The sequence below is a fragment of the Salvelinus namaycush genome, chromosome 8 (genome assembly GCF_016432855.1).
Source record: "Salvelinus namaycush isolate Seneca chromosome 8, SaNama_1.0, whole genome shotgun sequence".
In the NCBI taxonomy this organism is placed as follows: Eukaryota; Metazoa; Chordata; class Actinopteri; order Salmoniformes; family Salmonidae; genus Salvelinus; species Salvelinus namaycush.
In genome coordinates, this window is record NC_052314.1 from 34,360,323 (window position 1) to 34,380,961 (window position 20,639).

The following is a 20,639-nucleotide window of genomic DNA, read 5'->3' on the forward strand; positions in this document are numbered from 1 at the left end:
CAAATTAAGAAGGCATACTACATACTTTTTAATGACGTAGGCTAAAAACCAAAATGTTGTTTTCCATCAAAATAATAATTCTTTCAAGTTTAAGGATATGTCACAAGAGAAAATATAAATCACCCTTATTGAACTCTCCACACATGCGGAGATCATCTGTTCACAAAGACACAGCGGTTGGAACCAAAAATCAAACATTTGGACTCATCAGACTAAAGACAGATTTCCAGCGGTCTAATGTCCATTGTTCGTGTTTTTTGGCCCAAGCAAGTCTCTTCTTATTATTGTTGTCCTTTAGTAGTGGTTTCTTTGCAGCAATTCGACCATGAAGGCCCGATTCACACAGTCTCCTCTGAACAGTTGATGTTGAGATGTGTCTGTTACTTGAACTCGGTGAAGCATGTATTTGGGCTGCAATTTCTGAGGCTGGTAACTCTAATGAACGTATCCTCTGCGGCAGAGGTAACTCTGAGTCTTTCTTTACTGTGGCAGTTCTCATGAGAGCCAGTTTCATCATAGCGCTTGATGGTTTTTGCGACTGAACTTTCAAAGTTCTTGACATTTTCCGGATTGACTGACCTTCATGTCTTAAAGTAATGATGGACTGTCGTTTCTCTTCGCTTATTTGAGCAGTTCTTACCATAATATGGACTTTGTCTTTTACCAAGTAGGGCCATCTTCTGTATACCACCCATACCTTACCACAACACAACTGATTGACTCAAATGCATTAAGAATTAAAGGAATTCCACAAATTAACTTTTAACAAGGGACACCTATTAATTTAAATGCATTCCAGGTGACTACCTCATGAAGCTGGTTGAGAGAATGCCAAGTGTGTACAAACATTTCATCAAGGCAAAGGGTGGCTACTTTGAAGAATCTCAAATATAAAATATATTTAGATTTGTTTAACACTTTTTTGGTTACTACATGATTCTATATGTGTTATTTCATGGTCTTGATGTCTTCACTATTCTTCTACAATGTAGAAAATAGTCAAAATAAAGAAAACTCCTGTAATGAGTAGGTGTGTCCAAACTTTTGACTGGTACTGTATTTATATTTTTTAAGATAAATGCCATGGTGGCCGTGGTGCAATTTAGAAGTATCCCAATAACCCGCCACCCACGACCAATAGATTTTCATCAGGAAAACTGTGAACCTGGCAACCCTGTCTATAGGCAACAGAAGGCAAGTTTCATCATTGTCACACACCACTTTAAAATGAGCTGGAGGCAGTATGCATTTTGAAAACGTATACTTAATTGTTTGAAACCTGAACGTTTTACTTCATATTATGAGGCACGTCTTACCTGGCTTCAAAGTAGCCTATAACCAAAAATCCCACCATATCATTGAGCCAATTATTTTATAAAGACTTCCACATTGCATCCAGTTGCCTCTTTCTCTCATGTTCTATTGGTTTTCAAATCAACTTTTTGTTCATTAACCGCGTAGCCAAAGACAACCTCCTAGTCATATTAGCAACCCATGCTAGTTGTTTTATCTTTCTATTTCCCCTCTTTAAAATGTTGAATGGATACTTTCATCTCTGTCACGTGAAACCGCTCGCATGTGCAGAGCGTTATTGACAACCTAATTGCATTATGGAACAAAAATGTGCACGTAGCCTACTGCCTTGTGCATATTGCTGCCCTTATAATGTGAAAAAGTAATCGGTTATCAACATTTTAAGCGACATTTAAAAAAAATAAAAAATAAAAAATAAAAAAAAATAGTCGCCTAGGCCTACTGGTTGTGTGAATTTGGGATCCTATCATCATCCCAAAAACTGACCTGTGCAGGACTAACAGGGAGTGAGAGGGAGTGCAAGCTCTGTGGTAGAGTAACAGTAATCTACTGGGGCTTTGGCTGAGGTCAATAGATTCCTGGGTGATAAGTCTCCGTCTCTGAACGTAGACTACAGCAAGGGACCATGCACACATGCAGTACACATCACGCACGCACACACACACACGCGCGCGCACGTCCTGTATGTGTGCATGGTCCCTTGCTGTAGTCTACTTTCAGAGACGGAGACTTATCACCCAGGAATCTATTGACCTCAAAGACGTGTGTTCCTACAGTGTGTAATCCTAGAGAGCCCATCTGGTATGAAAGTGGAACTCATCTCTGAGTCCCGTATTGTTCTCCCCTTAAGAGTGTGTGTGTCAAATCAAATAAAAGTGTATTGGTTGCATACACTAAGCAGGTGTTATAACGTGTGCAGCAAAATGCTTATGTTACTAGCTCCTAACAATGCAGTATAATGTCAAACAATGTCATTATTTCTTTCAATAATGACTAAATAATTATGCCAATCATCCATTTTTATCAGCAGTAAGAAACTGCTAGCCATTAGCTGCTAACAGATGAGAATTGCTAGCTAACTGGCAAGCACAGAAACAGTCAACAACTTTGTGAGGACAGACCCCTATCGTCTGATCGCTCTCTAGTGGCAGAAGTAAGAACTGCCAAAATTGCACAGTCAAAGAGGAGAATAATTATTCTGTCAAGGATTTTTTATTTTTTTATTAATAGAGGCATACTAAGACAAACAAAATGTGACAGTGTGTAAATAATAACACATTAATGCAGGGAATGAAGAAAATTGTTAAAATGCTGGAAGTGAATGCTGGAATTAAAACATTAACTATGCAAATGAGCAAAAGCTGTTTGCATTAAGGAAATAGACACCTGGCTCAAATAGAAGCCTGTCTTTAATTAGCGCTTGTTGTATTCAGTGATTTATGCAAATAAATGCCTGGGCTATAATTTAAGTTTGACGGTACACTACAAAAAATGCTGGGTTAAAAACAATCCAATTTGGGTAAATATTGGACAGCCAGACTCAACCCAGCCAGTTGAGTCACAAAAAAACCATTGTTTTCTTTAAGTTGGGTTGTTGATGCTGGGTTATTGAATTATTATCCCCTGGGTAAGATCAGAAGACTGGAGGTGTGGCTTACTAGGGGCGTAGCTTTCAAATAGTTATTTTTGGCCACCAGTGAGAGTAAATGTAATTCCGGTTAATCTGTTCTGTTGTTTTATCAACATATGTTAAGGTTGAGCACTGAATAAGGCGTATACAAGAGTGAGTTCCTTACGTGCCGATGCATATCCCAATAGAGTGGTGAGGATGAGTTCATTTTCATTTTCTGTATTTTAACATTGGTCAAAAAAGTAGACACTCGGAGCTAGAAAATGGTTTAACATACAATACAGTTGAGAAACAATGGGAAAGAAATTCTGCTTTGAAAGTTGATACACGTGTAATCCTACTTTTGAGAAAATGGCCCTTCAATGTTTTGGTACACCTGCTGGAGAGCTTTTCTTTGTCTACACCCATTCAGCATTGTTCAGCATTGTTCACACTCTCTCTTTAAGGATTAACATGTGGTGAGGCCATGTGCTAAACAGAGTGAGTATGGTAGTGTAGTAAACAACCAAAGATTTCAAGACTAAATAAAGGCTGGTTTATACTACTTCTATTGACATATCTGTAGACAGTTGTCGCAGTGACATCATGAACATTCTATTGTAGTCAGACATCAAATGTGTCGTTGTCGGTCCACAAAAACAACAGGCTGCATGACATGAGCAGTCTAGTGGTCCAGAATAGCATAACTGGTGTATTTTAACACAAATAAACCAATCAGTTTAAAAATGAATTTAGTAAACCAGGCAACTAAAAGTAACCAAAACATTGTTTAGAAAGTTGGTTTCTAGCTTGTTAGCTAGCTAGCTAACATTAAGCTAGCTAACGTCTTAACTTTAGCTAATTTGAATTCATTATTACAGGAAAATAAACTTACAAGAAGATCATTATTTCCAAGTTAATGGCAGGTTAATTACAGAAAATAGCTTACGGTTGTGAGTGATGAAATAAAAGCAAGGCATTCTACCAGAGAAGTTTTGTCACGTCCTGACCATAGAAAGCCTTTATTTTCTATGGTAGAGTAAGTCAGGGCGTGACTAGGGGTTTAGTCTAGGTTATTATTTCTACGTGGTGTTCTAGGTTTGTTTTTCTATGTTGGTGATTGTGTATGATTCCCAATTAGAGGCAGCTGGTAATCATTGTCTTTAATTGGGGATCATATTTAGGTAGCCTTTTTTCACCTGTGTTTTATGGGATATTGTTTTGAGTTAGTGCACGTAGCATCTCTGTAGTCACGGTTTGTTGTTCGTTCATTGTTTGTTTTGTTAAGTTTCACTTTATAATAAATTATGTGGAACTCAACATTCGCTGCGCATTGGTCCGTTTATAAAAACGAACGTGACAATTTTGTAACTTGGAAACTGTCTCGTTGGCCTAAAATTATATCCCAATTTGACTTTGGTTTTCTCGCAGATTAAAAACATGCTTATCTATATACACTTGTAAGAAACCTTCGTTATTCATGAGTATTGTGCTAATAGCAATGTGGACATCAACAGCACAAACACTGAATCAATCAACAATGAATCACTGAATCAGTCAATAATGAATTGCATAAGCGTTTGATGTGCAGAATCTTAAAAATAATACCACTACGCCAACCTCTGATCTGCATTCACACAAGGAAACCCGTCACCTGCTGACAGCTTTCACCTTTTTGCTCTCACGTTTGCCGTGTTAACGTTTTGAAATGCATTTGCTGTGCCAGCCTATTCATGAGAGCTGTGAGTTCAATAATTGTGAAATCTCATGTGTGCAATAACACGTGGCAATAACGAATGTCCTAAATACTCACGTGTTCTATCTATTAAACTCATTTGCAAATGACATGCTCTGACCCAAATTGAGATGCGACATTCCTGCATGCCTCTCTTTCTGCTCTTGTTTGTGCACAGGTGAAGAAAATGAACGGGACTCCCTAAAAGACAGCATGTCATCAAACTTAACTTTAGCGCCAGCCTAAAACCCCTATTCAAATTCAACACAAACCTTCAAATAGGTACGTAATGAAATTGAGCTCAGGTGCATCCTGTAGAGCTCAGAGACAGGATTGTGTTGAGGCACAGATCTGGGGAAGGGTACCAAAAAATGTCTGCAACATTGAAGGTCCCCAAGAACAAAGTGGCCTCCATCACTCTTAAATGGAAGATGATTGGAACCACCAAGACTTTTCCTAGAGCTGGCCGCCCGGCTAAACTGAGCAAGAGAGAAGGGCCTTGGTCAGGGAGGTGACCGAGAACCCGATGGTCACTGACAGAGCTCTGGAGTTACTCTGGGGAGATGGGAAAACCTTCCAGAAGGACAACCATCTCTGCATCACTCCACCAATCAGGCCCTTATGGTAGAGTGGCCAGATGGAAGCCACTCCTCAGTAAAAGGCACATGTCAGGCCTTTTGGAGTTTGCCAAAAAGCACCGAAAGACTCTCAGATCATGAGAAACAAGATTCTCTGGTCTGATGAAACCAAGATTGAACTCTTTTGCTTGAATACCAAGCATCAAATCTGGAGGAAACCTGACACCATCCCTACGGTGAAGCATGGTGGTGGCAGCATCATGGTGTGGGGATGTTTTTCAGAGGCAGGGACTGGGAGACTAGTCAGAATCCAGAGTGCTCAGAACCTCAGACTGTAGCGACGGTTCGCCTTCCAACAGGACAAAGACCTTAAGCACACAGCCAAGACAACGCAGGAGTGGTTTCCGGACAAGTCTCTGAATGTCCTTGAGTGGCCCAGCCAAAGCCCAGACTTGAACCCAATCAAACATCTCTGGAGAGACCTGAAAATGGCTGTGCAGTGACGCTCCCCATCCAACCTGACAGAGCTTGAGAGGATCTTCAGAGAAGAATGGGAGAAATTTCCCAAATACAGGTGTGCCAAGCTTATAGCATCATATCCAAGAAGACTTAATGCTGTAATCGCTGCCAAAGGTGCTTCAACAACGTACTGAGTAAAGGGTCTGAATTCTTATCTTAATGTGATATTTCTGTTTTTTATTATTTCATATAAATTAGCAAAATATTCTAAAACCTATTTTTGCTTTGTCATTATGGGGTATTATGTGTAGATTGATGAGGGGGGAAAAAACGATTTCTTACATTTTCGAATAAGGCTGTAACGTAACAAGGGGTCTGAATACTTTCCGAAGGCACTGTGTATGTATATATATATACACATCAGACTCCGACATTGCTCGTCCTAATATTTGTATATTTCCTAATTGCATTCTTTGACTTTTAGATTTGTGTGTATGGTTGTATTGTTTGATTTTAATGCACTGTTGGTGCTAGGAACACCAGCATTTCGCTACACCCGCACACACACGAGTAAGACCAATAATAGGACTGCACAGTGCTTCATATGGTGCCTAATATAACCATCACACACTGCATCTGGAGCGACTGACAGAGATCTAACACAACACAGAGCACACATCACACTGATCTTCAGCCTTTGAAGCCTCGCATGGAAGAGTACACAAGCGCACTGTTACGTTCCCCAATAAGAAACCAAAAATCGTCGCTCAACAGAAAAAGGGAAGACATGAGCCACTGACAACCAAAACGAAACAGGTGGAGTTTTAAAATGGGTTCTGAAAGACACCCATGGGAGGCCTACCGAGCGCTGGACTTCGGTTGGGTCTTAAAAGATCCCCACAATGGACACCCACTGAATTAAAATTAAAACACACCAATTTAGGATACCCACATGAAAAAATCTACTATGTTATAAATACCATAGTATTCAATGTTGTGTTTTTGCGGACTTTTCTGTAGTACTCACTGTGGTGTCTTTGCGTACATTAGTAGTATTTATTACTGTAGTATACTGATATATTTACAGTTAACTATAGTAGTAAAATAACTAGTATATACTATAGTAATTAATGTAGTGTTTTTGCAGATTGTAGTATACTGTAGTATTTACTGTAGTGTTTCTGTTTTATTATCTTGGACATAAAGTGGAGGCTTTCACCTTCAGGAAATCTACTAGAGAAATACTAAAATAGCATATTTCCTTAACCTGTAGGCAGGATTGGGCTCTGAACAGATAATTCAGAGCTTCTGCTCTTTTCTATAACCTGTAGGTAACACAACACATGGCCTATACTTGGCATTTAGGTTTCTCACTTATGGGTGGCACAAATTGTGATATGGGGGAATGAGAATGGGCAGGGTATATGCAAATTAAATACTGTAGTATTTACTAAAGTGAAAAAGTGTCGTGATTTTGTGGACTGTAGTGTTTTTGCTAACATTACTGTAGTATTTACTAGTGTTTTCTTTGCAAATAATACTGTATTTACTATAGTATTCTACAGGATACTACAGCATTCTATAGTAAGTACTACATATGATCAGGGGATACTACAGTGTGTAGTATAGTATTCTACAGTATACTACATTTTACTATACAATAACATAGTACGTACTGTGGTGTTCTATAGTAAACTGTAGTATTTTATTTTGTGGGTACAGTAGGGAGTAAAAATAAATGTGAAGCAAACCCAAACAGGGGACAACACCAAGGTAAAGGTTGTTCAACCTAAAGCAAAAGCGCTAAACAGAGGTATAGCTCTTCCAACATCTCTTTTCCAAGCTGAAGCAATGGGCCAGCAGCCTTCAATATCAGCTGTGCTAGCACAGGTGAAACGCCTTCAGACTAACGAGGACAACAGGTGCAACACATCCTGCAACGAGGAGGTTTCCAATCAGTACCCCACACCCAAAGAGAACCAAACTCGAAATCGAGAAATAAAACTATGCCGGTAGCACACCTACACCACACACACATTTGAAAAGTGTACGAACAGGCCTATTTGCTGTGTCTACCTGTATAAGGGAGGGGGCTGGATTTGAGTGGTAGAAGCTTTGAAATCCTGTTTATTTTCTTGCCAGCAGAAAGCTCTCAACCTGGTGAGTCAGTCTGACCGGCAGAGAAATGCATCCAGGCATCAACACACACACACACACACACACACACACACACACACACACACACACACACACACACACACACACACACATTGACACTAACACGCACACGCAGACATACCCCCACACACACAGCGCAACATTTACATAACTGTTAACAGTTTGACTTTCCAGTCCTCAGCTCACAGCTTATCATCTGTTTGCTTTTTATAGAAAAATTTGTCAGCTCTAAATATCTCAACTGTTAAAGCCATTTTACACTGAAGGCATCCCAAACTCTAAACGACTTTGCAACGGGCCTATACTGAGCGGTTCAGTTTGTGTGAGTGTGAGAGAGAGAAAAAGAGAGAAAGACAGAGAGAGAGAGAGAGAGAGAGAGAGGAGAAAGTCAATCAGCAGTCATAGTGTTGATGACTGCAGATCTCCTTCTGTCTTGTGCCTCTCTTCCCTCAGTCAGTGTGTGTGATGTGATTATCTGATGGCAGTTTGCAGGGAATCTGATCTGATTAGGGGGTTAGTTAGAGAGAGCAAAGGAGCTGATGCCCCTTATTTCCCGCTGTCTGTACCCCCTCTCTCTAGCCCCTCAAATCCTGTTTAGAGGGATCACAACACACTCACACACACACTTACATATGCTGTACATACCACTGAAGGAATAATCTGCAAACATTTTCATTCGTTGTCATGTCAAACAACACTGTATTCAGTGTCAACTATAATATTTGAACTATAGAATTAGAATAATCATTATATTTCCAACATCCGACCCAAATGTTTTGCTCTAAATTGCAAGTCAAATCGCATTTGCAACATTTGGTTAAAAATAAAGCCTAGATTCTTTGCCCATATCGTGCAGCCCTATGTGGCAGTGTATAGACTCAGATAGACTTAGATCTCAAATGAGTTCAGGAAATGCAGAAATGAATGAAAATAGAGAATTATTTTATGTTGAATTGAACAGTATAAAACAATCAGAATGGAGAAAGACCCATTGAAATCATTTAGAATATATGTTGCCACCCTAGTGTCACGCACTACTCATAAAGCAAATTTTAGAACTTTTATACCTTCAAATATCGCCATACCGTCCCTTTTTTTTCATGCCGTTATTTGATATTTTGGCCATATTGCCCAGCCCTAATAGCCCATATCCTCTCACCTGTCTGCGGGTCCCAGGCTTGGAGGGAAGCAAAAGTAATTCTGCTACCTAAGAATAGTTAAGCCCCCTTTACTGGCTCAAATAGCCGACCAATCAGCCTGTTACCAACCCTTAGTAAACTTTTGAAATAAATTGTGTTTGACCTGATACAATGCTATTTTACAGTAAACAAATTGACAACAAACTTTCAGCATGCTTATAGGGAAGGACATTCAACAAGCACAGCACTTACATAAATCACTGATAATTGGCTGAGAGAAATTGATGCAAAAAAATTGTGGGGGCTGTTTTGTTAGACAGTGCGGCTTTTGACATTATCGATCTTAGCGTGCTGCTGGAAAAACGTATGTGTTGTGGCTATACACTCCCTGCTATATTGTAGATAAAGAGCTACCTGTCTAACAGAACACAGAGGGTGTTCTTTAATGGAAGCCTCTCCAACATAATCCATTTAGAATCAGGAATTCCCCAGGGCAGCTGTCTAGGCCCATTACTTGTTTCAATCTTTACTAATGACATGCCACTGGTTTGAGTAATTGCATTGTAAACTGTCATGGTCAAAACATATTGATACAACAGTAGCTAAGATGGGTAGAAGTATGTCCATAATAAAATGCTGCTCTACCTTCTTAACAGCACTATCATCAAGGCAGGTCCTACAGGCCCTAGTTTTGTCGCATTTGGACTACTGTTCAGTCGTGTAGTCAGGTGCCACAAAAAGGGCATCTGACCTTGGATGTACACAGATAGCTAATATTAATCATATGCATGTCAATCTCTCCTGGCTCAAAGTGGAGGAGAGATTGACTTCATCACTACTTGTATTTATGAGAGGTATTGGCATGTTGAAATGCACCAAGCTGTCTGTTTGAACTACTGGTGCACAGCTTGGACACCCATGCATACCCCACAAGACATGCCACAAGAGGTCTCTTCACAGTCCCCAAGTCCAGAACAGACTATGGAAGGCGCACAGTACTACATAGAACCATGACTACAATGAACTGTATTCCACATCAAGTAACTGATGCAAGCAGTAAAATTTGATTTAAAAAAACAGATAAAAATACACCTTATGGAACAGCAGGGACTGTGAAGCAACTGCTAGGGCAGCAGCTAATGGGGATCCATAATAAATACAAATACAAATACACACACACACAGCCAGGCATTCCCAGTTGAGTCAGCGGTGTGTCTGTCTGGCAGATGTGAGAACAGATGTGTTTGATGATATACAGTATGAGATCAGAATCCTATTTGGCCTTTAAAGACAGAGGAGAGGAGTGACTAAACCGATTCAGCCTGTGGTTGGCTGAGGGGTGACTCTGGGCGTGTCCTATACAGGCTGTGATTGGCTGGGTGTGTCTTATCCAGGATGTGATATGCTGGGCGGGGCTTATCTAGGCTGTGATTGGTTTGGCGGGAACTATCCAGGCTGTGATTGGCTAGGCGTGGCCCAACATGTTATAAAGTGGATTAGAGCGTGGTCGTGGTCACGGATGACCCTCCCTTTGTAACTACATTGATTGCATTAGATTCGACATGGATTAACAGATAGTTAGGGGATACAGCAGTGATCTCCTTTCGTTTATCAGCTGGTTTTGGGGAAAACCTCCCCACCCACTGTTTCACCTACACTAGCTGTGCGAGCTGCCTATGGAATTGTTTAACTATGCACAAATTGGTAAGCGATTGCATACTTTACCACTACTCTCTCTCTTTCTCTCTCTCTTTGTTTCCATCTTCTCCTCCTTCCTCTGTCTCAACTCCTCCTCTCCCTCTATCTATCTCTCCCTCCCTCACCCTCTTTCTCTCCCCCGTCTCACACATTCTATCTTTCCCTCTCCTCCTCTTCCATATCTCACTCTTTCTCTCTCTCTGTCATGTTCCTACTGTATTCCTACTGCATGCCACTGACTATCTACAGCTGTCAGGGATCAGCCTGGCTATCAGAGGTGTGTGTGTGTGTGTGTGTGGTGTGTGTGTAGGTGTGAATGTGTGGGACTTATCTCGGAGCTCTCCCAGTAATGGCTTCCCTGTGGGAGTATGACAGCTGCAGACTGACATTCCTGCCTGGCATGTGTATGTGTGCAGATTTCCATGTATGTACCAATTAATGCTTGAACACGTACATACAACAGATGTTTGAGTGTGTCGCTTATTTACTCTGCAGTGTGCGCGCGTGTGTGTGTGTTGTGATAGCTTAACTCTCTGACACTCCAAGGCTGCAGACTGGGCTGGGTGGTAAATAGACTAGTCTACTGCTGGGAATGGCTATGATGCTAACCTGCAGCCCTGTGCAGACTCAGCTCAGAAGGCTGTAATGGACTTAGCCTCCAGCTGGGAATAGTAGGATAATTCTACCAAACCATGCTAACCTGCCAGCAGTATAATATTGACCATAAATAGTCTCACATAGCTACCTTAAGATGAATGCACTAACTGTAAGTCGCTCTAGATAAGAGCATCTGCTAAATTACTCAAATGTAAAACACTGAACAATTATATAAACGCAACATGCAACATGACTGGGAAAAAATAAGGTAGGGGCGTGGATCAGAAAAAACAGTCAGTATCTGGTCTGACCACCATTTGCCTCATGCAGTGCGACACATCTCCTTCACATAGAGTTGATCAGGTTGTTGATTGTGGCCTGTGGAATGTTGTTCCACTCCTTGTCAATGGCTGTGCGAAGTTGCTGAATATTGGCGGGAACAGGAACGCGCTGTCGTACACGTCGATCCACAGCATCCCAAACATGCTCAATGGGCGACATGTCTGGTGAGCATGCAGGCCATGGAAGAACTGGGACTTTTTCAGCATCCAGGAATTGTGTACAGATCCTTGCGACATGGGGCTGTGCATTATCATGCTGAAACATGAGGTGACGGCGGAGGATGACTGGCACGACAATGGGCCTCAGGATCTCGTCACGGTATCGCTGTGCATTCAAATTGCCATCAATTAAATACAATTGTGTTTGTTTTCCGGAGCTTATGCCTGGCCGTACCATAACCCCACCGCCACCATGGGGCACGCTGTTCACAAAGCTGACATCAGCAAACTCATCAGCAAACTCATGCTCGCTCATACGATGCCATACATGCTGTCTGCCATTGAAACCAGGATTCATCCATTAAGTGCACACTTCCCCGGCATCCCAATGGCAATCAAAGGTGAGCATTTGTCCACTGAAGTTGTTTACGACGCCAAACTGCAGTCAGGTCAAGACCCTGGTGAGGACGACAAGCATGCAGATGTGCTTCCCTGAGACGGTTTCTGAAAGTTTGTCCAGAAATTATTCAGTTGTACAAACCCAAAGTTTAATCAGATGTCCGGGTGGCTGGTCTCAGACGATCCCGCAGGTGAAGAAGCCGGATGTGGAGGTCTTTGACTGGCGTGGTTACACGTGGTCTGTGGCTGTGAGGCCAGGTTGGACGTATTGCCAAATTCTCTAAAATGACATTGGAGGTGGCTTATGGTAGATAAATGAACATTCAATTCTCTGGAATCATCAAACATCAAACTTTTAACAAGACACATCTGTTAATTAAAATACATTCCAGGTGACTACCTCATGAAGCTAGTTGAGAGAATGCCAAGATTGTGCAAAGCTGTCATCAAGGCAAAATGTGACTATTTTGAAGAATCTAAAATAGATTTTGATTTGTTACACTTTTTTGGTTACTACATGATTCCGTATATGTTATTTCATAGTTTTGATGTCTTCACTATTATTCTACCATGAATGAGTAGGTGTGTCCAAACCTTTGACTGGTACTGTATATATATGTTTTATAAGACAAGTGTCACAATCGTCATAATAAGCGGACCAAGGCGCAGCGGGATATGAGTACATCTTCTTTTAATAGAGATGAAGACGTAACACGAAACACTCTTACAAAACTAACAAAACAATAAACGACCGTGAAGCTATAAACGAAAGTGCACACACAAGCTACTAACGTTCAACATAGACAATTACCCACAATCACCTAAAGCCTATGGCTGCCTTAAATATGGCTCCCAATCAGAGACAACAATAAACAGCTGTCTCTGATTGAGAACCAAACCAGGCAACCATAGACTTTCCTAAACCTCTATACTGAACACAACCCCATACACTATACACAACCCCCTAAACAATACACACACCCTAAACTAGACAAAACACACAAACATCCCCCATGTCACACCCTGACCTAACTAAACTAATAAAGAAAATCAATATAACAGAGGCCAGGGTGTGACAGTACCCCCCCCCCCAAAGGTGCGGACTCCGGCCGCAAAACCTGACACAGAAGGGGAGGGTCCGGGTGGGCCTTCCTATGGTGGCGGCTCGGGTGCGGGACGTGGAACCCCTCCACCATAGTCACTAACCGCTCTGGAACGGCGAGTCCCGGACTGAATACCATCCCAGAGGGCGCCACTGGACGGAGGGGCAGCTCCGGACTGAGGGGCAGCTCCGGACTGAGGGGCAGCTCCGGACTGAGGGGCAGCTCCGGACTGAGGGGCAGCTCCGGACTGGCAGATGGCTCTGGCGGATCCTGGCTGGCTGACGGCTCTGGCGGATCCTGGCTGGCTGACGGCTCTGGCGGATCCTGGCTGGCTGACGGCTCTGGCGGATCCTGGCTGGCTGACGGCTCTGGCTGGTCATGGCTGGCTGACGGCTCTGGCTGGTCATGGCTGGCGGACGGCTCTGGCTGGTCATGGCTGGCTGACGGCTCTGGCTGGTCATGGCTGGCGGACGGCTCTGGCTGGTCATGGCTGGCGGACGGCTCTGGCTGGTCATGGCTGGCGGACGGCTCTGGCTGGTCATGGCTGGCGGACGGCTCTGGCTGGTCATGGCTGGCGGACGGCTCTGGCTGGTCATGGCTGGCGGACGGCTCTGGCTGGTCATGGCTGGCGGACGGCTCTGGCTGGTCATGGCTGGCGGACGGCTCTGGCTGGTCATGGCTGGCGGACGGCTCTGGCTGGTCATGGCTGGCGGACGGCTCTGGCTGGTCATGGCTGGCGGACGGCTCTGGCTGGTCATGTCTGGCGGACGGCTCTGGCTGATCCTGTCTGGCGGACGGCTCTGGCTGATCCTGTCTGGCGGACGGCTCTGGCTGATCCTGTCTGGCGGACGGCTCTGGCTGATCCTGTCTGGCGGACGGCTCTGGCTGATCCTGTCTGGCGGACGGCTCTGGCTGATCCTGTCTGGCGGACGGCTCTAGCGGCTCGGGACAGACGGGCAGCTCTGACGGCTCGGGACAGACGGGCAGCTCTGACGGCTCGGGACAGACGGGCAGTGCAGGCGGCACTGGGCAGACGGCAGACTCTGGCCGGCTGAGGCGCACAGTAGGCCTGGTGCGTGGTACCGGAACTGAGGACACGCACCTCAAGGCTAGTGCGGGGAGAAGGAACAGGGCATACTGGACCCTGGAGACGCACATTAGGCCTAGTGCGTGGTGCCGGAACTGGTGGTACCGGGCTGGGGACACGCATCTCAGGGCTAGTGCGGGGAGCAGCAACAGGATGCACAGGACTCTGGAGACGCACAGGAGGCTTGGTGCGTGGTGTAGGCACTGGTGGTAATAGGCTGGCGACACGCACCACAGGGCTAGTGCGTGGAGGAGGAACAGGGCTCTGGAGACGCACAGGAAGCCTGATGCGTGGTGTAGGCACTGGTGGTACTGGGCTGGGACGAGGAGGTGGCGCCGGAAATACCGGACCGTGCAGGCGTACTGGCTCCCTTGAGCACTGAGCCTGCCCAACCTTACCTGGTTGTATGCTCCCCATCGCCCGACCAGTGCGGGGAGGTGGAATAACCCGCACCGGGCTATGTAGGCGAACCGGGGACACCATGCGTAAGGCTGGTGCCATGTAAGCCGGCCCGAGGAGACGCACTGGAGACCAGACGCGTTGAGCCGGCTTCATGGCACCTGGCTCAATACTCAATCTAGCCCGGCCGATACGAGGAGCTGGTATGTACCGCACCGGGCTATGCACACGTACAGGAGACACCATGCGCTCTACTGCGTAACACGGTGTCTGCCCGTACTCTCGCTCTCCACGGTAAGTACAGGGAGTAGGCGCAGGTCTCCTACCTGACTTCGCCACACTCCCTTTTAGCCCCCCCCCACAAAATTTTTTGGGCTGACTCACAGGCTTCCTACCGCGTCGTCGTGCTGCCTCCATTCGCCGGTATCCCTCCTCGCACTGCGCCAGAGAATCCCAGGCGGGCTCCGGCATTCGCCCTGGGTCGATCGCCCACCTGTCGATCTCCTCCCACGTAGTGTAGCCCAGATCCTGCTCCCATTGCCATAAATCCTGTGTAGGTGGGTCCTGTTGCTGTTTCACACGCTGCTTGGTCCTGGGTTGGTGGGTAATTCTGTCACGATCGTCATAATAAGCGGACCAAGGCGCAGCGGGATATGAGTACATCTTCTTTTAATAGAGATGAAGACGTAACACAAAACACTCTTACAAAACTAACAAAACAATAAACGACCGTGAAGCTATAAACGAAAGTGCACACACAAGCTACTAACGTTCAACATAGACAATTACCCACAATCACCTAAAGCCTATGGCTGCCTTAAATATGGCTCCCAATCAGAGACAACAATAAACAGCTGTCTCTGATTGAGAACCAAACCAGGCAACCATAGACTTTCCTAAACCTCTATACTGAACACAACCCCATACACTATACACAACCCCCTAAACAATACACACACCCTAAACTAGACAAAACACACAAACATCCCCCATGTCACACCCTGACCTAACTAAACTAATAAAGAAAATCAATATAACAGAGGCCAGGGTGTGACAACAAGTTACATACAAGTATTACATGTTTTACTCCAAGTACAGATCCTAACCAGGGTTGTATTGTGCTGAGTGTGCTCGTCCAACAGGCTATGATGTTTGGGCTCATAACACAGAGAGGAGTGGTACTTATGCTGTGATGTGATGATGAGAGCTGGATATACTAGAGCAGTCTAGCACACACACACTCTCCTGTACTCACAGGCTCTATGGTAGGGATAGGGAGTGTGTGTGTGCGTGCGTGCATGTGTGTATTTTAATGACGAGGAAGGCTGTAGAGGCCCCCAGAGTGATATTTTTATCGACTGTCGCATCCATCATACTCCTACAGCTACAGCAGCATGAGACCCTGGGTAGGCAGTCTACTGATGGGGGGGAGGGGGGTTCAGCCCTGTCTTATAGCTTCATACATTCATAACATTATGCTCTGTCTGACAGAGCAAGAGAGCTAAGAGGTGAGAGAGAGAGAATGAGAGAGAGGATGTGTGAAAGAGAGGTCGTGTGTCTTTTGTATTTGAGAAATGCAAACCCACACACACATACCCAGACACCCTCATAAGCAATTGGCAGTGCCCAGCCCAGGTCCATTAGCACGTTGTCTGTGTGTTACGCGGTGTGGTCTGGGTTGTGCAGGTTGTTGTCACATCTGACCCAGCTGGCATACACAGGAGAGGAGAGAAACGCTAACAGGCAGACTCCCAGCTGCAGAGAGGCTCATACGCTGAAGCCAAAAGTCATGTCTGAAAAGAGGCTCATATAAGCTTTACACTGGGTTGTTATAGGCATATAGCAGGTCAATGATGTCATAATGCCATATTACATAGCGGTTCATTTTTACCACCGTACAGTGGATTCAGTCCACTCTACAATGTCTCATGGCCTCCAGCATCAGAAATGTGTCCTTTTCCGATTGACATTGGACAATAAAGTTATATTGTAACCCCCCTCCTCTGTCCCCCTCTGCAGGTTGGAGTGGGTTGAGATCATCGAGCCGCGCACGCGGGAGCGCATGTACGCCAACCTCCTCACCGGAGAGTGTGTGTGGGACCCCCCTCAGGGGGTGCGTATCAAGAGGACAGGGGACAACCAGTGGTGGGAGCTGTTCGACCCCAACACCTCCCGCTTCTACTACTACAACGCTTCCACGCAACGCACCGTCTGGCACCGCCCGCAGGCCTGTGACATCATCCCCCTCGCCAAGCTACAGACGTTGAAGCAGCACACGGACGTGCCCTGCCCGGGAGGGACGGGGGGGGACAAAGGAGGGAGGACGTCAGCGGATAACAGCCCAGGGAGGAGCAGTGCCGTCAGTAGAGAGGGGAGCACCTCGTCTTCACTGGACCAGGAACTGACCACATCGGAGAAACAGGGGAATAGAGAGGAGGCAGAGAGGTAAACACAGCACATACATCACACAATATAAACTACACTAACCCGAACATGACCACAACCCTAATTTGACCACAACACTAGACCAGGAACTGAATCAGAGAAACAGGCGAGGAGGCAGACGGGTAAATACACACTACACTGACATCAACCCTGACCCTGACCATAACCCTAACCCTTAACACAACCACAACACTAACCCTAAACACGAACAATGTACCTGACCCCAATCCTAATCCTAACTCGAACTCGACCACAGGGAGGAGACAGAACCATGACCATAACCAGGACCTAAAATGAACACCCGCCACCGGCCAAATGCGGGTAGATTTTGGCATTGGCATGTACGATGTCTTTTTCACCAGCCACTTTGGCGGGTGGTCAGGGCTCCACAATGCGAGCATATCACTTGCATTTGTGAATAAAATAGTCAAGTATGATCACATATAGTAATATAAATGCTGCAGTAGTATTTCCGCCGTTTTGTTTCATGGTCTAATTTACTTGAAACAAAAGTCTACTGAAGTGAGTCTTGTCCTGTTTTTTTGGGCTATTTACATGGTTTTGATCACAAGCTAGGTTGTTTTTCTATGTTTGAGTTTCAACAGCTAGGGAAGAGAATATAACGCTTCTACTAGTCAGACTCAATCTCACAAACATGACTTGAGTCACGCTACCACGGTAACCTCTTGCCCTTAAAGGGTCAGGTTGTCACGGCTCTTGTCGGAATGAGTGGACCAAAGCGCAGCGTGGTAAGTGTTCATGATAAATGTATTCCTCAAAACACTTGAACAAAATGACAAAGAGGGAAAACCGAAACAGTCCTGTCAGGTGCAGACACTAAACAGAAAACAACTACCCACAAAACCCAAACGAAAAAGGACAACTTATATATGTTCCCCAATCAGAGACAACGATAGACAGCTGCCTCTGATTGGGAACCACACCAACATAGAAATAAAGAAACTAGAATGCCCACCCTAGTCGCACCCCGACCTAACCAAAATAGAGAATAAAACCTCTCTATGGCCAGGGCGTGACACAGGTCAACATCTGTGATATTTTGGTTAAGACTCAGGACACCAAAAAATGTATTATCAATATACCACATTAGTTACTTCTTACTAGTAATACATTTATTGTTTTAGAAACATTACAAAACATGCTCATCCATTTTTTTAATGTTTTGTTGGTGTCATTTTTTGAGTCTGAGTTGGTGGTAGATTTTTTTTATCTACCTGCTACGGTGGCTGGTGGACCAAAAAGTAAATGTTATACCCTGACCACCAAGACAAATCCTGTAGGTTCTCTGTCACTCTCTCTTTTCCCATCTCTCTCTCGTTTTATTTATCTCTCTATCTTGCTCTTTCTCTCTCTCTCCTCCCTCTCTATTGATTGACCCATTTCTCCTCCTCATTCAGATTTCCTCATTCTCTCACTCACCTTCAGTTTTCCTCTCTCCTCTTCCCCCTCTCATTCAATTCATCTTGTTCTCTCTCTAACGAGTCTGTCTTTTGCTTATTAGCTGTAATCTGCTGCAGTCTTCTGTGATTGGTGGAAACGCTTGGCCGGGGTCGCAGTGTCCTGTAAATGTGTTCAATGCCCCTGTCCCTGCCAGAGCTGGAAAAAGACACTTCTCCACACACACACACACACACACACACACACACACAAACACACACACACACACACACACACACACACACACACACACACACACACACACACACACACACACACCATTACCAAACATACTTCATGCTTTGCATACACAATTTCAATACTATTTTATGTCGGTATATCCCCTCTATGTCGGCCAGTGTGTGGTCCAGTACAAGTTGTTCTCTAGAGGGTTTTTGTGATTCCAGGTCATTAAATAGAGAGACTAGTTTGTCACGGTCACACCGGCCATCCTCCAGATGGATTGTGGGTATTGACCTTGAGGTCCACAGAAAAAGACAAGGATTCCATTTAGGAACCGTGGAGAGAGAGATGAGGAAAAGATTGAGGGAGAGAGAATAAGAGGAGTCTGAATTTACTGAAATAAGGATTATCCTTGAGCCATCCTATTCCCTACTATGTCACTGTCTGTTGACTAGTGTGTGTGTGTGTGTGTGTGTGTGTGTGTGTGTGTGTGTGTGTGTGTGTGTGTGTGTGTGTGTGTGTGTGTGTGTGTGTGTGTGTGTGTGTGTGTGTGTGTGTGTGTTCCAGTGCATTGCCAGCACCCTAAATATAAAGCACTCTCTTTATTCAACCACACTTTGAAGGGTGTTGGCACTATCCTCCTCCCTCCCCTCTCAGAAATCACCCAATGTCACATGGATGTTAGTGCATTTGTCTGTCAGATTGTATATGCAAAAACTGTTTGAGTATCATTCACTACCATTAGATGGGGACAGCCTGACAGAGAGGTGTTTTGCTGCGGCGGAGTTTGAGTTGAGGTTCAGCGGAGTTGAGTCGATTAGAACCCTGACTTCCTGAAGGTCATGCATATTGATGAACACATCCGTAATGCATGGTATATACTAAGCATATATGTGTGCCTGGTAGTGTGTGTGCTTGCATGGGAGGCCATCTGCAGTGAGGAGTGACAGACTGCAGATGTCACATCAACCTGCCCCGGCCTCACCTGAAAAAACACACACCTGCTGCTGTATATAGCATCATTATTCTTATTTTATTGGGTAACTTTTTTTTTTTTTTTTTACTTTATTTAGTAAATATTTTCTTTAAATCTATTTTCTTAAAACTGCATTGTTGGTTAAGGGCTTGTAAGTAAGCATTTCACGGTACCTGTTGTATTCGGTTTGATTTGATTTTGTGTGTGTACATACAGTATGGGAAAGGAAAGGGGATACCTACTCCGTTGCACAACTGAATGCATTCAACCAAAATGTGTCTTCCACATTAAACCAAACCTTCTGAATCAGAGAGCTGCGGGGGGCTGCCTTAATCGACATCCACGTCATCGGTGCCCGGGGAGCAGATGTTGTTCAGGTTTGACTGCCTTGGTCAAGGGCAGAACGGCAGATTTTTTCCCCACCTTGCCAGCTCAGGGATTCAAATCAGCGACCTTTCGGTTACTGGCCCAACGCTGTTAACCGCTAGGCTCCCTACAGCCCATGTGTGTCAGATGTCCGTCAAATGATGCTGGCCTTCAATTCCCCTTTGATTTGACTTCAGTATAAGAGTTGGTTGGTGATGGGTTGGTTGATCACATTGATTGATTGTGTTAATTAAATCATTACAGTGGCTAAAGCCATGCCCAGTCAATACACATGAGAACAACAAACCCAGCCAGGTAACCCTCCAGATAGGAGTGGAAGTCACTCACACACACAGTGTCGATAGAAAATGCAATGGGAAACCTGTCATTTTTGTGCTTGCTAAAGGCCTCTTGGT

At 44.6% G+C, this 20,639-nt stretch overlaps 1 protein-coding gene across 1 annotated transcript in view; it reads left to right on the plus strand.

Annotated features, from left to right (window-relative positions):
• The window catches only part of LOC120052629 (rho GTPase-activating protein 39-like), a 160,471-nt gene that overhangs the window by 93,572 nt on the left and 46,260 nt on the right, over window positions 1-20,639 (plus strand). Inside the window, exon 2 of the mRNA XM_038999656.1 lies at window positions 16,815-17,240. Coding sequence (XP_038855584.1) covers window positions 16,815-17,240 — 426 coding nt within the window. The remainder of the gene's footprint in view (window positions 1-16,814; window positions 17,241-20,639) is intronic.